Raw genomic sequence first — 15,545 nt, forward strand, 5'->3', positions numbered from 1 at the left:
ACTCACTGAGATCCAAGCGTCTTATTCGGATCTCACTCAGACCAGTGTCACTCCCTTGACTCCTCATTCACACCAGTGTGAGCGGAGACTTGGGCCCAGTTCCTTTCGATGCCATGGGCCCCTTGTAGCTCCGTCGTGGAGGGGATGCGTTGGCAGAGTCCCACCAGGGATGAATTCGGCCCAGTATCTATTGCCAACGTTAAACCACAACACAGATTATTCCCCACCATTCCCGTCCTCCACCTTCTGACTAAACGACCAGTGGCCTAAATCAACCATAAATCCGATTCAAGGTTCCCACAGAAGGGCGCTGGCAGATTGCAAGAGGGAGCAAATTCCAGAGCTCGGAGCTCATCATAGGAAATGCTCTGCCCAGGATTTTCATGCTGGTGACAGACAGCAGGATCCTACCAGCTGATGGGGATGTTACAGGATGTGGGAGAGGTGGCTCAGAGAAGGGCATATCGGGAGGGCTTGGAACGGACGCCTGGTCCAGTGGTGAGGGCATGAGCCTAGAATTTGAGAGCCCTGGGGTCCAGTTACTGCTCCACCACAGGCTTCTTGCATGACCTTGGACAAGTCGCTCTCCGTGCCTCAGTTTCCCCTCTGTACAATGGGGATCAGAGGCCTGCCCTGCCATACAGGGGTGCTGTGAGGAGAAATGCATTAAGGTCTGTGAGATGTTCAGATGGTGTGGTGATGAGCCAGAGAAATAGCTCAGATAGATTTAAGGTTTTACATATAATAACAGCCAAGACCCAGAGTTGCACTTGGAAGAGAACTGGGAGCCAATGCAAAGCCTGGAGCTCCAGTGTTGTGTGCCTCTGTCAGCCTGATTAGGTGATTTACTAGGGTCCCTCCCAGCCCTGACCATACTAGCCTGGCTCTTCCCACACCCAGGGGAAGGGTTCAGTGCCTGCTCCGACCTTACCAGTCCTTGGTCTGTTCTCTTGATACTAAAAGCCATCGGCCTATTTTATTTCTTCAGGCGGATCTTCAAACTCAAGATACAGCCAGGGTCCACCAGGTCCTCCCGGCCCCCGCGGTCCCCCAGGCCCAGCTGGAGGCTCGCTGCAGGAGATTCAGCAGTACGTTGCGGAGTACTTGCAGAGTAAGTGCAACCAGGGACGTCGGGCTTTGACAAGGGCTGGTCACTCAGCTGCTCCGGGCAGTCCCACCACCCAAGATCCACGGGCCATGGCGGAGGTGAAATTATTCAGTGCCCCCATCTCCAGCATGGGCCGGCAGGGGAGGGGGAAGCTAACCAGGACCCAGATCCACCGAAGGTTTGAGTTCCCTCAGACCCACCCTCTCCCATCCTCCCTGGATGGCTTCCAGCCTTCCTCCACTCTTGAGCCCTTCCTAATTCTCCCATGTGTGGCAGCCAACCCGGCATGGGCTGCAACCCAACCTGCTGCTCTGTAGTCTATACACCAGTGAGCACTAGCCCCTCTGATACGGGCCCCCCCTACTGCAAGGATCCTGCCTAAACCCTCCCCGGCAGGCAGGTAGTGTTACACTGCCACGGGCCGAGGAGAGGGGAGTCCGGTGAGTGAAGCAGTGTTGTGTGACCATCCTCCGATGGTCCGTAATACGCAACCCGGGAGGATCCACATGACCAGGCTCCCTTCAGACCCTGCCATAGAGTCTCTCCTCGTGTCACACCGTTCTCACGCTGCTGATTTGGCTGTCACCTTTTTTCCTCATTAGGTGACACCATCGGGCGTTATCTGATTGGACCTCAAGGCCCACCAGGACCCCCCGGGCCACCAGGAATCATCACCACCATTGACGGACAATCCTTGGACTACGCCGAGCTGGCCAGGCGTGTTGTGAGCTCCATGAGGAGTAAGCCCCACGTTCCCGTTTACCTAAGCTCTATGCACCAAATCCTGTTCTCGTAACTTGAGATCAGAATGTGACCTGCCGGTGAGCCCTGCGCTGGAGTGGCTCCTGGTGTCTATGGAGCAATGCTCCAACGTGATTATAAAATGTCCGACTCTGTAATCAGTGCAGTGGGGCGACACAAAGAATGGCGTGCGGCTCCACATGAGTGAAGGGGGCAAAATTGAGTCCCGTGTCCTGTCTCATTTTTACATTAGGTTTAGCCAGTTCTTACTGCCTTTTAGATAGTCTCCATTTGAACGCTAGACCCTCAACCCCCTAAACCCCTGGAGAGTCAGATGGGAGGGTAATCTGCCATTGTCACTATGGGCAGCACGTATGTGACAGTATTGCCGTCTGCTTGCTGGGATCAGACTGTCTGCCACTGTCTTGTCCTTCAAAGACTAGGGATCTACAAAGAGACAGAAGCTCCTGCGCTTCTGGCTGTCTAGAGAGAATCCATTCTAGGTCAAGAGAGCGAGGGTCATGTTTTCCCAAGTGGCAGGCCATTCGTTTCATTTCTGTTGTCCCATGGATGATACTTACCGGCTGACCACGTTGTGATCCAGCCCTGGATTCATCACCCTGCGCATGAGAGGAAAGTCTTTCCCACCGAGCCACTAAATTCCTTTTTAAGCTGCACCCCCTGATCCAGTGTGAGTCCGTTTCTTTGTCACCGCCTGGCACACCAAACAATTTCCTTTCGAGCTGCCTCTCTTTATGTCGGTCTTCGTCCTACGTGACATGAAACATTTCCATTCTCACAGGCTCCGGTTACAGTATTGAGATGTCAAGTTCCTCCTCCTCAAGATTCCTGACTTACGAAGACATCCTGGCCATGCTGCAGAGTGAGTGTCCCAAGCAGTGAGGGCTGCAGATTCCATTGCTGCTCGGGACTGTCTGGGCTTGCTTAGGAACATAGGAATTGGGTCAGACCAGTGGCCTGTCGCTGGCACCAGCACCAGCGGCATCAGAGGAAGAAACCCTGCAGCAGGCTGCGATGGTGCAACCTATCCCCAGGGAAATTTTCTTCTTAGCCCTTTTCTTCCTAACCTAAAATGAAGGGTTTCTATCCCTTGGTTTGGGATGATTTAACTCTGGATAGTCTTGGCTCCTGTTTGAGAGTAAAGAGCTGTAATCTCTATTATGAGAGCGCTCATCATGTAATCGCATCATGCCTCAGAGCAGAGGGGAATCCCAGGGCCGAGAGATGCAGGAGGTTTAAATCATGGTGACAGCTAGGGATTGCAGACAGCGCTACTCCTGGCTGAGCAACTGACTCCCTGCGGGGAAATCACTTGACCTCTCTGTGCTTGAGTCAAGCCAGCTGGAAAATCCAATTGAAAAGCAGGAGCGGGCGCTGCGTCTGAGCTGAGCTCGCCCTGCTAGGAACCGACGACAAAGGAAATACAATCAGAACTGGAACTAATTGTAAGAAGGATCTTGGGATGGGCGGATTCTGAAGAAATGGCTCAGCCTGTTAAATACAAGCAGAGCAGATCCCTGCAGCAGCTCAAAGAGAACAGAGCTGGTATGTCTTTCTCCTGGGGACATGGCTGCCCAGAGGATTCAGGGGGCCTGGGGCAAAGTGGGGGAGCTGCGGTGCTTGTACTCACCCAACGGCAGTCCGGGTCTTCGGCGGCATTTCGGCGGCGGGGGCCCTTCAGTCGCTCCGCATCTTCGGCAGCACTGAAGGGTCCCCCGCCACCGAAATGCCGGCCGAAGACCCGGACCACCGCTGGGCCAGGGCTCACGGGGCTTCTGCGGGGCCCAGTGCCTGAGGCAAATTGCCCCACTTGCCCCCCCTCTGGGCGGCCCTGCCTGGGGATCCCCACCTCGAAGGAGGTCCAGACTCTGTGAGCTACTCCCCTCCCGATACAATACCCAGGCACATGTGCATGGGGGGCTGGGATGTGTGGAAGCCTCCTGCCGGCGGGTTTGAGCGTCCATCTTTCAGTGCAAGTCCCTGGCTAGGCAGCCCTGCTGTCAGACTGTGAATGCTAGCAGCTGATTCCTTCCCACCCTTTGGGGACAACCAGCAGCACAAAAGACTCATTTTCCTTTTTCCTTTCAGGAGAAGAAGTTCGTCAGTATCTAGTTGGACCTCAGGGGCCTCCAGGCCCGCCTGGACCCGGAGGAGATGGCTTGTCTCTGTCGCTGAACTATGATGAGTTGACCAGCAGGGTTATAAGCTACATAACAAGTAATGATCCTTTTCAGTGTGTGGTTCTCTCTATTCTCTCCAAGGGCCTGTTCAAAAAGCCATAGAAGTCAATGGCAAGGCACCCATTGACTTCAGTGGCTTTGTACCAGGCCCTAAGTGAAGGCATGTATTGCTGGTGTATATATAGTGACGGCCAGCACATAGGTCTCCTTAGAGAAACTTAGAAAAGAAGTTGATGATCCAGTGGTTAGGTTAGGTTTCAGGACACCCTGGTTCAGTTCCCTGTTCTGCACCTCTTACAATCAGGCCCTGAATGATTGGACCCTATTAACCACACCGTTCCGGGGAAAAGCTGCTTTTTGTCATTCTAGTTGGCAAATGGTTGTTTAGTTGAAACCCCACCCGAGAGGCTGCTAATGCCCTCTAGGAGCAGTTCAACCCGTGTGGCCAAGTTTTACTGGCAGAAACATTTTGGCGAAGCAAATTTGAAAGCTGCGAGCTACCGGTATTTGCAGAAACCAAATTTTAAATCCACCCATTTGCGCTGAAAGCATGACGTGCTTATCCAATCAGGGAACAGGGGAATAATACCATGTGATTCATTGGCTCAATCACAACCAACCCACACAGGTTGAATATGCACGATCAGTCCATAGACTAAGAGATTTAGAGAGATACTTGGTGAGTAAATATGAGGCTATTCCAGGAGCAGAGAAAGAGGCTAGATTCACAATGGGTGAAAGTCCCATCTGGTGACGAGGGCCAGCACAAGACCTATGCATCAGCTGAGGCCTGATTTGAATGGATCGTAAGTGGTACATAGGCCTTAGCCTTGGATTGACCTGCATGGAGGTGAATTTCACCCTACAGGAATTATTGGTTGTACATTAGCCACCCAGCTCTGTTTGTCCCACTGTGATCGTGATCATGTTTCAGTGGCACATGTGATGTTTAGCCTGCCAATGTCTCTGTTATCCTCACATCTAAATGTTTTTCATTTCCTAGATAATGGACTCAGTATTGGGCTCCCGGGACCCCCTGGTCCTCCAGGATTACCCGGCACATCTTACAGTGACCTAATAGCTTTACTCCAAGGTAAGCCCTACGTGTCAGACCCTGCTAGCCACATGCCAGGTAGTTAGTCAGTGATATTCTTTTGTAGGCTGATATACACTGATAGATTCCTACAACCAACAGCTGAGGGAAAAGCACACTTTTCTGGGGGAGGAGGTTATTACTAAACTCCTCCCATCCAACCATCATCTATAGGAGAGTCTGTTGGATTTCTAGTATCACCTGTCATCCTGGTTAACCCTCTCTAACCTCTGATGAGCAGTTCTACTCTGCTTACAGACATGCTGTTGCACTGAATGAATGTCACAGTTCCATCAAACTCAGGAATCCCTAATATACTGTGTGTGGCTTGTACCCAGTCAAACCCATGAGTGTCTCCTTTGGGCTCTTGCTCCATCTGATGCTGTGGAGATCGGCAGGTCAGGGGGTTCTGACCGGAATCCCACCTCTGTCTGAGAGCTCAGGAGGTGTCTGTTCCATGTGAGGACTGGAAACACAGACAGAGATTGCCCCCAACCCTCATCAAACTATGGAGTGACGAGTGGAGCCTCTACTGCTACTGGACAAAGCAAATACAAATCTGGTCCCTTGTTCTCCACCGGGATGGACCGACCACAGCACAGGCCTCTGCGCCCAGTCGTCGTCCCAGTGTCGTCAGTGCAGCGTGCGTCTGTGCTGGCAGTTCCCGCTGCAGGCCATTCACAGCACTTTCTCTTGGATTCCCCACACACTCCTACTGCAAATAGAATTGCGGGAGTGAAGCCCGTTCATCAGCAGAGATGTTACTGCCAGGGGAGCGACGCTTTGGGTGCAATGGGGTGGAAGCCTTGCAATGACTCTTTCTCTTCCATTGTACTTCCAGGCTCTGAATTTAGAGGCATTGTTGGACCTCCAGGGCCACAGGGACCCCCTGGAATTCCCGGAATGCCAGGCAGCTCTTTCTCCACGTTCAGCCTAGAGGATGTCACCTCTTACCTGCAAAGTAAGGAGTTTGCTCTTCTCAACAGCTGCTGGGAAGGGTTTGGGCCTGCAGAGGAAATGGCATTCAGAGACGGCAGGGAGATTTAGGCTGCAAGTTAGCTCCCCAGGAGATTTGGCTGTGTCATGCTCATTAAATGGGACTGAATCCCCAGGCAGCTTGCAAATCTCATCCACGTCTGCGTTTCAGGGCACAAAGAGAGGTGGAATTTGGGGTTGGAATCTTGAAACAATCAAGATTCCAAAACTAGTGTAATTGCCAGGTCACCTGCCATTCACAAAAATATTATTTCTCCCCATCCCTATTCTCCCAAGGTGTGGGATACGCTTCTGTCTCTGGACCACCAGGACCCCCAGGACCTCCAGGGCCACCAGGGCCACCAGGTCTGTCAGGAACTGGCCACTTCTCCTACACTGACAACGTGCTGAGCGACACATTTAGGAGCGAGCTGATCCAATATCTAACCAGTAAGGAGACTTGGTATCTGATGGCAATCTCACCACCCACCCACTCCGCTTACTGTTGGCTCTGGTCAATGTTATAGTCGGCAAGTCTGATCTATGACCTAGTAGGATTTGCTCTGAGTGAAATTCACTGAAAGGACTAGGTACCATTTAAGTCCCCCAAAGGCTGAAGCGGGACTTAAATGGTGCCTTGTCCCTGCTCCAGACCTCTGCCCCGGGCTGAATTTCACCTTTTGCACCTTATCTATTCTGCACCAGACTGAGGCCTAATACAGCCTCTGGTGATCCCGAGATGCAAGGCATTGGCGAGGCGATGAGTGTTCACCACTGTTATATTTAAAGGTGGACTTCTTATATGTTTTTTACTGTCATTTTTTATGGGGAAGGCATTTTCCTAACGAGCAATGGAAGGGGGTATGGGTCTGAGCCAGCAACAAGTACACCCTGAACCCAGCCTTGCCTCTGTCCTGTTCTGGCAGGTCGCTGAGGGCACCCTTTGAAAAAGTGTCTTTTAATCTGGGGAGCCTCCATCTTTGGGCTCCGTGCCTCAGTTTCCCCATCTGGGGCTCAGGCTACCGGCCAGCCTCCTGGGGCAGTTTGCAGATGTAAAGTGAAGTGCGTTGCCGCAGGCTGCATTCTGCAGACAAATCAGGTTGCAGACTCTCCGCCACTGCCCAGCGTTCCCAGGCTGTTGGCCACCAGTGCCAATGCCCCATGGACTCTGTCCTTGGGAAGCAGGGTGCGTGTGGCATCTGTGTGTCTGTCTGCTAGCACCATCAGCGCTGTTGTGTTTTGCAGGTGATGATGTTCGAAGGTTCATCTCGGGGCCTCCCGGGCCCCCGGGGCCTATGGGCCCACGAGGGCCAAAAGGAGATAGCGGCCTCATGGCTGGGTCCCATGGAGGATCCCAGGGTGCAGATGGATCGTACCGTGGCGCAATGGGCAGCGATGGGTCATATGGTGGCTCAGTGGGGGCAGACGGATCGTACAGTGGATCCCTGGGAGCAGAAAGAACACAGAGGAGATCGATGAGTTCGAGCGGCTCCTACAGCGAGTCATTCACCGGATCGCTGGATTACAATGAGCTGGCACTCCGGGTGTCGGAGAGCATACAGAGTGAGTGGGAAGCCTTCTCCCGCTGCATGGTGAAACCTCAACTCCCTCCCCCCATGCCCTGCAAAGCCCATCTACCACCATCCACCACTTTCCCTTCCTACCCCCCTGTGCACTGCTGGATGCAGGTCTCGCCTGAGCCCATCACCACTGGGAGCAAGGCCCAGATCTACTGAGCCCTGCCACCAGCAGTGCAAAGCACTGACCTGCTGAACCTGCCAACCCGTGAGTCCACAGCGAGGTTTGCTGTGCTGGAGGAGAAAATCAGACTCAGTGATGGTGCTACTTCTTCTCCTGGGCCAATGGGAGCAAATGACTGCAGAGCCACAAACACTGGGTGTAGATTGATGTTTGAATTCTTTGCCTATTAAACACCAGCCAGAATTAATTGATATTCATTATTTCTAGCAATAGGCAAGGGACAGCGCTCACCTGCCCGGGGAAATGAAAATAACCTGCTCAGATAAGACACTGAAATGCATGGCTCTGGGGGATTTGCCTCCCTCTGTCTTGGGGTGAAATTGACCCCTGTGCAGAGGTGCCAGTGCAAAACCAATGCACCACATAAGTCCCTCTTAAATCCTCAAACTAGGGCTCGCAGGGTAGCTGGGCTCTTGTGTTGGTCCCCCGCACAGGGGCCGTTCTCTGGCGATTTAGAAGGGAAAATAAAACCACACTCTTCCGAGACGTTTAATACAAACAATAGTGCCGGCTCCACAACCGTGAAATCCCATGCAGCGCTGACCTTCTAAGATTCATCTTCTCCTGTCGGAAGAGAGCGTCTCTAACAGGATCTCAGGGTTATTCCATGGAATTCACCCTGCAGGGCTGGAGATATGTTAACAGGCCAGTATCCTGCCATTCAAATCATCCTAGGCACAGTGCTCGTCTGGCTGAAGGGGGTTTTCTCCTCTGTGTTGTGCTATTTTAAACCCTGCGTTTAATTCCCCAGGCCGAGGCCTCCTCCGGGACATGGTCACTTACGCTGCACAAGGTCCGCCAGGACCCCCAGGGCCGCCTGGGATCAGCAGGGTGTTTGCAAACTATGGCAACGTCACCGAGGACCTCGTGGACTTCTTCAGAAGTAAGAGACACTTTGGTCCCTCCCTGGTCATCCCAGAGCATCATGTGTTCTCGCCCTCTCCCCACGCTGGCTGGGTGCTCAGTGAGGGTGGGGTTCCCAATGCTTCTCTAATTGGCAGCATCCCCTGGCCCTTGCATACTGCAAGAGTAGGAACCAAAATTCTTGGTCACCTGTGCCACAAGCAAAGGGAGGAAATATACCCTATTGTACAGAACTGGAAGGGACCCTGAAAGGTCATTGAGTTGAGTTGAGCCAAGCGCCTTGCCTTCACTAGCAGGACCAAGTAATGATTTTGCCCCAGATCCCCAAGTGGCCCCCTCAAGGATTGAACTCACAATCCTGAGTTTAGCAGGCCCATGCTCAAACCACTGAGCTATCCCTTCCCCCCAACAGGAAGACTTGTTCCCTCCTCTACCTCCCTTGCTGACCAGCACAGGGTCAGGAACAATCCAGCCTTGAGTCAGGACAGCCACATTTGTCCATCACATTTTGTAAAACCCTTTACAACAGCCTTAAGGGCAAGCCTGCACCAGCTCTGCAGATTCCAGCTGCATCTATGTATGTTTAGCTAAGACCTCCCTACTCAGTTTTCCACCTCAGTGATGTGAGAGTGGCCCAGGCTCTGCTCTCAATGACATCAGTGTGGATCCGGAGAAGCTCGGCTGAAGCCAGCGGGATTATTCTAGAGCAACATCAGGGGAAATGAGCTCAGAGTCTGGCTCAGTGTCTCTTGAACGTACAAAACCATAAAAAAAAAACCCAAACAGCCCGTCCAATACTATTTAAACTAGGTAAATGTTCCAGAAAGCCTTGATCTGAGTCTCATTTCAATGCTGTTCAGTGTTACTGAAACAAGAGTAAGGGCCTGTTTGCTAGCACATCCCACTGATGCTCTTATTCATTTTCCTCTACAGCATATGGTACCATCCCAGGGCCACCTGGTCCGCAGGGAGAGATGGGCTACCCAGGGCCCAAAGGTAAGACCTGCAATCCTGCTGCCTCCTTGCAGTCAGTTCCCGTAACCTCTGGCACACAGGCTCTGTGAAGCGAGGTTTCCCTGAAGCATGCATCCTTCTAGTTGAGCATTACATATGCCACCTTCAGTATCTGATCCCTAGTGTCATCCTAGCCCTCGTCCCTCTCATCCCAGCCCACTTCTTGCTGCAAGCAACTGGGGATTGACCTGCAGAATAACCATGATGAAATGCAAATACGTTCCTCTTGTTCTTCCAGGTGAGGCTGGACCAATGGGGCCTCCAGGACCCCAAGGACCCAGGGGCCCGAAGGGGGAGAAAGGAGAGAAAGGTATGAACATCCTCCCAGAGCAAGATGGGGGCTCTGCACTTCTCGTGGGTAGTGAGAGAGCAAAATGTCTTCTGGTGGCTTGAGTAAGGGACAGGAGCCTGGGTTTGAATCCCGGCTCCAGCGCTGACTTTCTCTGCACCCTCAGGCGAGTCGCTTGACCTCTCTGCCTGGTGGAGAAGCATCCACCCCTCTCACTTACACAAAGCCAGAGTAAATGGCTGGGGGCAAACTATGCAGAGCAAATAAAACAAAATCCACTCCTGTCCTGTGTCAGGGAGCCCATCCCTGGGCTATAACAGAGGCAGCAGACACGGAGTCCTCCCGTACATAGGGATAAGCAGCCACTAGGGGATGCACATAACCACAGTCTCAGTGGCCATACTGCTCCCTCTTGCATGCTCCCAACCCTCCTCTGAGGGGGGCTATGCAGAGCTGGCACGGAGCCATCATTTTCAGCTTGTCCGCCCCACCATGTCCTTTTGCTGCACTGAGAAGCTTCCCTGGTCTAGCCACTGATGGCTGAATTTTAGGGAGCACCTTTTTGCATCACTCCTTTATATTAACACTCCAAAGTAACGCACACGTGAAGGAATCCTACAGACATGAAAGGCCTTTCCATTGCTGAATTCTAACCCCTGGATTGGTATGGCCAGGAACAAGGGGGGAGGTCTGTATAGGCCAAAACTACCTCTCGCCATACAGTAGCTGTAGTGTAGGATAATGGGCGTGTTCACAAAAGGTGAAACTAAGACCCAGACAGACAGGCTGCACGCAGCCCTGGGCGCTCAGATACCATGGTGATGAGCAACCTGATGGAAACCTACATAAATAACCACTACCTAAACCCTGCCATAAGGGCTTAAATGTTGCACATGCCCTCTGCACTGGGGTGAATGTCACCTGGAGGGCATATTCTTATCAACAACAAAGGGTAACTATTCATCTGAAAGTGAAAGGTAGGTGAATGCTGAGTTGTCACCAGAACCACCAATCTCCCGTGACTAATGAAAACCTCACTTTGTCTTTTCGATACACAGCATTTCACACCCTCGCTCTCCGTCTCCCTCTCTCTCTTAGGTGAACAAGTATTTGTTGGCAGACGAAAAAGAAGAAGCGCCGGGGTCTAAGTTAAGCACCAGGATCAGTATTCCGTACCGCGGGATCCAGAGCCACCATGTTGGAATCCAGTAGAGAATTAGCCTGATCTTTATTGGCTTCCTGCTAGAAAACCTTCCTAGTCAGTCAACTAACCACATAGACTTGGTAGTTCAGGATGTCTTTTTTTTTTTTAATTTGATGTTGTTGGGCTTTGAATGACTCTAGTTTGTACGTGTCCAACACAGAACTACCAGTTGGGAATATGCTCCCATTCATTCGCAGTGCATTAACCCCACACACACTGTCTGCTGATGAGACGTGTATTCAAGTTCCCGCATTCGTATCTTAGGTCTTGTAAGGACTTCCTTTGTCACCAATCCAGGTGTCTTGCATTAGGGCCAGACTTAGTTAAATACAGTGAAACCTGCTTTAACCAACTACTCAAGCCTCCTGGAAAAGAAAAATCCAGTATCCTGGAGATTAAGGCGGCGAGCAGTTTTTCTGACATTAGAATCGGAGCCAAGGTTTTGAACTGAAGCTTGGACAAAAGTGATTGGGCGGCTTCGGTAATCACAGAAGTAGGTTGTCTCAAGACACTGGGGTGACATCCTTCATACAGGTTTCATTGTACTTCCCACCAGTCACTGTTGAATGGCTATGGAGCGTCTCTTCATTCTGCTGCGTTCTGTAGCCATGTTGGGTGGTCCGATCAGCAAGCGCACTTAATGAACACAGCAATGGAAGGAACTAGGCCAAACTTCTGCAGGGATCTGGATTTCTTGGAGGGGAAGCAGGTGGGTGGGGGCAATTGTGGAATTCTCTGTATCCGTCGACAAAAACATTTTCTTGGCATCGCCCATAAATGCATTTGGCGTTTGTTAAGTCCATGTGATTATGCACCAGAAATGGCTACCACAGCCTGTCCTTTTATAGGCCAATGGTACAAAGGGAGTTCATACGACACTACCACATATTGACATACATACACACACAGGGTGGGCGCCCATACACTATGCAAGTCACATTGCCAAATACGCTTTTAATTTCAATTGCTAACAGCATTGCCAAGATGGGAAGGGTGTGGGGCGAGTTCGAACTTAAGCACTTTTGTTAAAACATAATTTGTTGATTTTTAAAAAAAATATTTTTATATGGTTCTTTTTTATGGGGGGGGGGGAAATATTGCATTTTTAATGTAAACCTCCCAATTAAAGTGTGTTTTTAACCCTGTGTTCTCCGGAGCAAGCCTACATTTGGAAATCAGCACTAGACTCAGTGTCACAATGGGTAGACACATCTAACGACGTCAGGGTACATTGTCTCAAACAAAGCACAACACGGCATGCGGTGGGATGGTAACTCTGGGCCATCTGCAGACCCATCTCTGGGCCTGTTTTCTGCACTTCCCATCTCATCATGGAGAATTATCAATGTGAGCTTTCTTTGTGCCAAGCGGTCACTGTCCTAATTGATTGTACAGTGACCAGTCAACCTCAACAGCCAACTGTCTGCTGGAGCACATGATTTCCCTTAATGTTAGCACATGGCTCAAGGGGAGAATGGCCCCCTTTGTCCCGCTGACATCGTCTTCATTTCTTCAGCAATCTGATTATTTCAAAATCTTAAATTTATCACATCATTGCAGGGCTAATTTGGCGGGAAAAGGGCCAGCAAAACTAGCCATGTGATGGCTTAACTGGAAGGGCTCTATGAACTACAGAAATTAAAGCGCCAGTCATTTTAAGGCTGAATTGTATGCAGTTTTCCATTTGACACACACAGTCTCACTTCACCATTTTAATTGTGGGACAGTTCAATAGCACCCCCCACACACACACACTATCTGGGAGGGTATACTCACTTCCAGAATTACCCTGTGGATAATCCCAAGGATGTATGCTAGCAAACGCTGATTTTCTTCCATTTAAAGGTGTTAAGACTGGAACTGGGAGCTTATCTGCTAGGCAGGTTTGGTATCTGAGCTTCATAGACCAAATGATATATCTTACTGAAACCAACCTTCTTTTCATTCAAAGCTTAAACACCAGCCATCGGTGTCATTCATTAACTCTAGTGAAAGGCCATGCTACAAAGCAGATTTTAGCTGGTCCATTTATTTCCTGTGTCACTTTGTTCTGAGGGTTTGGCACAAAGGCTGTGTTGAACAGGCCGGCTTTCTGAATACACAGAAGCTTGCAATGTTTTTAAATAAATAAAGTCTACTATTGGGTTGTACACACAATGCCTGTACTTGATAAGCTGAGCCCTTCTCTTTGTAATAAAATTCCCTTTAAAAATGTCATTTCGTGTCATGTTTAACTACTGCAACAGTGTTTTTACTGTCATACTTGGCAAACCTACCAAGCTCCTCGTGGCAGGGGTGCTGATGAGAGCCATTGAACCAAACTGTAAACCCGGTGGAAACCACTTCAAGCCAGGGGATGCACCAGCACCCCTAGTTCCAACACCTATGCCTCTTGGTATGGGAGAAAGTTTTGTAGCTTCCAAAGTGGTTTAACCAGTGAAATTCTGCAGCTGTAACCATATACAGAGAGAGAGATGGTTGTTCGGGGACCTGTAACACTGAATTGCCTCGCTCTCGAACAGCTTTCAGTTATCCTTTAACTACACTGCTCTGGAGAGGGTTTGGCCAAGGGCCGGGAGGAAGAAGCTTACCCAAGATGGAAAGGCTGTTTGGGTGGCTACAGTACTTGGCCTGGCTGTTCTCGACTCAGGTGCGGCCTCCCTGTGTGAACCGGGTCATGCCACTTCCCCTACCCTGTGCCTCAGGTCTCCTCCCCCGGTACAACAGGGCTAGTGATCGAAGTCACAGCCCAGTACCTGGGCAGGTCCATGCCCGTTAGCCACTGCCAGGCCCCCAGACTTAGCCCAGGGGGTTCATTTGTTCTGCCCATGCCCTGGCGCTAGGGTTGCCAGGTGTCCGGTTTTCCTTCGAACGCCAGGGCGAAAAGGGACCCTGGCGGCTCCAGTCAGCACCTTTGATCGGGCCATTAAAAGTCCAGTCAGAGATGCTGCAGGGCTAAGGCAGACTAGTCCCTATCTGTCCTGGTGCTGCATTGTGCTCGGGAAGCAGCCAGCAAGTCTGGCTCCTGGATGGGGGGTGGGGTGGGGGGCGGGGGTGCACGGGTCTCTGTGCACTGCCCCCGCCCCGAACACTGGCTCCGCACTCCCATTGGCCGCACTCCCGCCGCATCCCTCAGCCCCATCCCCTCAGCCTAGAGCCCCCTCCTGTACCCCAAATCCCTCATCCCCAGCCCCAGCCCATACTCCCTCCCACACCCCAACCCCCGCCTCAACCCGCAGCCTCCTCCCACATTCCAATTCCTTGGCCCCACCCCCCCAGACTGGAGCCTGCATGCCAAACCCTTCATCCCAAGCCCCACCCCAGAGCCCACACTCTCAGCCAGGGTTCTGACCCCCTCCCACACCCCAACCCCCTGACCCAGCCCGGAGCCCCCTCCTACACCCTGAACCCCTAATTTCTGGCCCCACCCCAGAGCCTGCACCCCCCAGTTAGATCCATCACCCCCTCTAGCACCCGACCCCTTGACCCAGCCCCGTGAAAGTGAGTGAGGGTGGGGGAGAGCGAGCCACCAAAGGAGAAAGCATGTCTGGGAGCAGGGGGCGGGACCTCAGGGAAGGGGCGGGGCTAGGGTGGTCAGTTTTGTGCGATTAGAAAGTTGGCAATCCTAGCTGGAGCCGGGGACCAGCTGTGACTAACACGTCCCTGTAGCATTTGGGGGTGGGGGGGGGTTGACCAGCGGCTCGGCTATGCTGCCTGGTTTCCCCTCGTTGGCCACTGAGGTTGCTGCACTACAGTGTCTGCTCGCCGAGGCCCTGAGGGCAAACAGGGGAGGTAGGCACTTTGGGCGGGCCACATCCCACCAAGGAGAGCGGGGTGCTGGGGCAGAATGAGGGGGAGTTTGCTGGGAGGAATGAGGGGGTTGCCTCAGGCCTGCGGGGGGGGGGAGGAATGTGGGGGTTGCTTGAGGGTGAGGGAGTTGCCTCAGGCCTATGGGAGGGAATATGGGGCTTGCGGAGGGGGATAAGGGGCTAGAGGGGAATGCTGGGCCATGCTGGCATGGGGGCTGTTGCACTCTGCTGCACTTTGGCCATAGAAAGGGGTCAAAACTTGGGGAAACTCCCTCAGGAAGCTTGAGACAGCCCAGGGGCTGCACGAGGGGAATTGGGATGTCCAAGTAGGGAGGAAGAGTGGGGGAGGTGCTTCCCCAAACATTGGTGTGTGCTCCTGTTTGTGGTTCTTTTCAGGTTTTCTGCTGTGAGACATGCAGTCAGTCTGGCCCTTGCGGGAGGGACGTGTTCAACTTCTGTGGAGTTTAGAAATCAGGATCAGTCCCC

At 52.0% G+C, this 15,545-nt stretch overlaps 1 protein-coding gene across 1 annotated transcript in view; it reads left to right on the forward strand.

Moving 5' to 3' along the window:
* COL17A1 (collagen type XVII alpha 1 chain) overlaps positions 1 to 12,526 on the forward strand; it is a 64,125-nt gene extending 51,599 nt beyond the window's left edge. Inside the window, exons 46-57 of the mRNA XM_034776266.1 lie at positions 989 to 1,111; positions 1,711 to 1,848; positions 2,652 to 2,732; positions 3,959 to 4,087; positions 5,054 to 5,143; positions 5,985 to 6,104; positions 6,416 to 6,568; positions 7,364 to 7,681; positions 8,631 to 8,762; positions 9,677 to 9,739; positions 9,996 to 10,067; positions 11,145 to 12,526. Coding sequence (XP_034632157.1) covers positions 989 to 1,111; positions 1,711 to 1,848; positions 2,652 to 2,732; positions 3,959 to 4,087; positions 5,054 to 5,143; positions 5,985 to 6,104; positions 6,416 to 6,568; positions 7,364 to 7,681; positions 8,631 to 8,762; positions 9,677 to 9,739; positions 9,996 to 10,067; positions 11,145 to 11,194 — 1,469 coding nt within the window. The 3' untranslated portion in view covers positions 11,195 to 12,526. The remainder of the gene's footprint in view (positions 1 to 988; positions 1,112 to 1,710; positions 1,849 to 2,651; positions 2,733 to 3,958; positions 4,088 to 5,053; positions 5,144 to 5,984; positions 6,105 to 6,415; positions 6,569 to 7,363; positions 7,682 to 8,630; positions 8,763 to 9,676; positions 9,740 to 9,995; positions 10,068 to 11,144) is intronic.
* The last annotated feature ends 3,019 nt before the right edge of the window (positions 12,527 to 15,545 follow it).

This window comes from Trachemys scripta, chromosome 7 (genome assembly GCF_013100865.1).
Source record: "Trachemys scripta elegans isolate TJP31775 chromosome 7, CAS_Tse_1.0, whole genome shotgun sequence".
Classification (NCBI taxonomy): Eukaryota; Metazoa; Chordata; order Testudines; family Emydidae; genus Trachemys; species Trachemys scripta.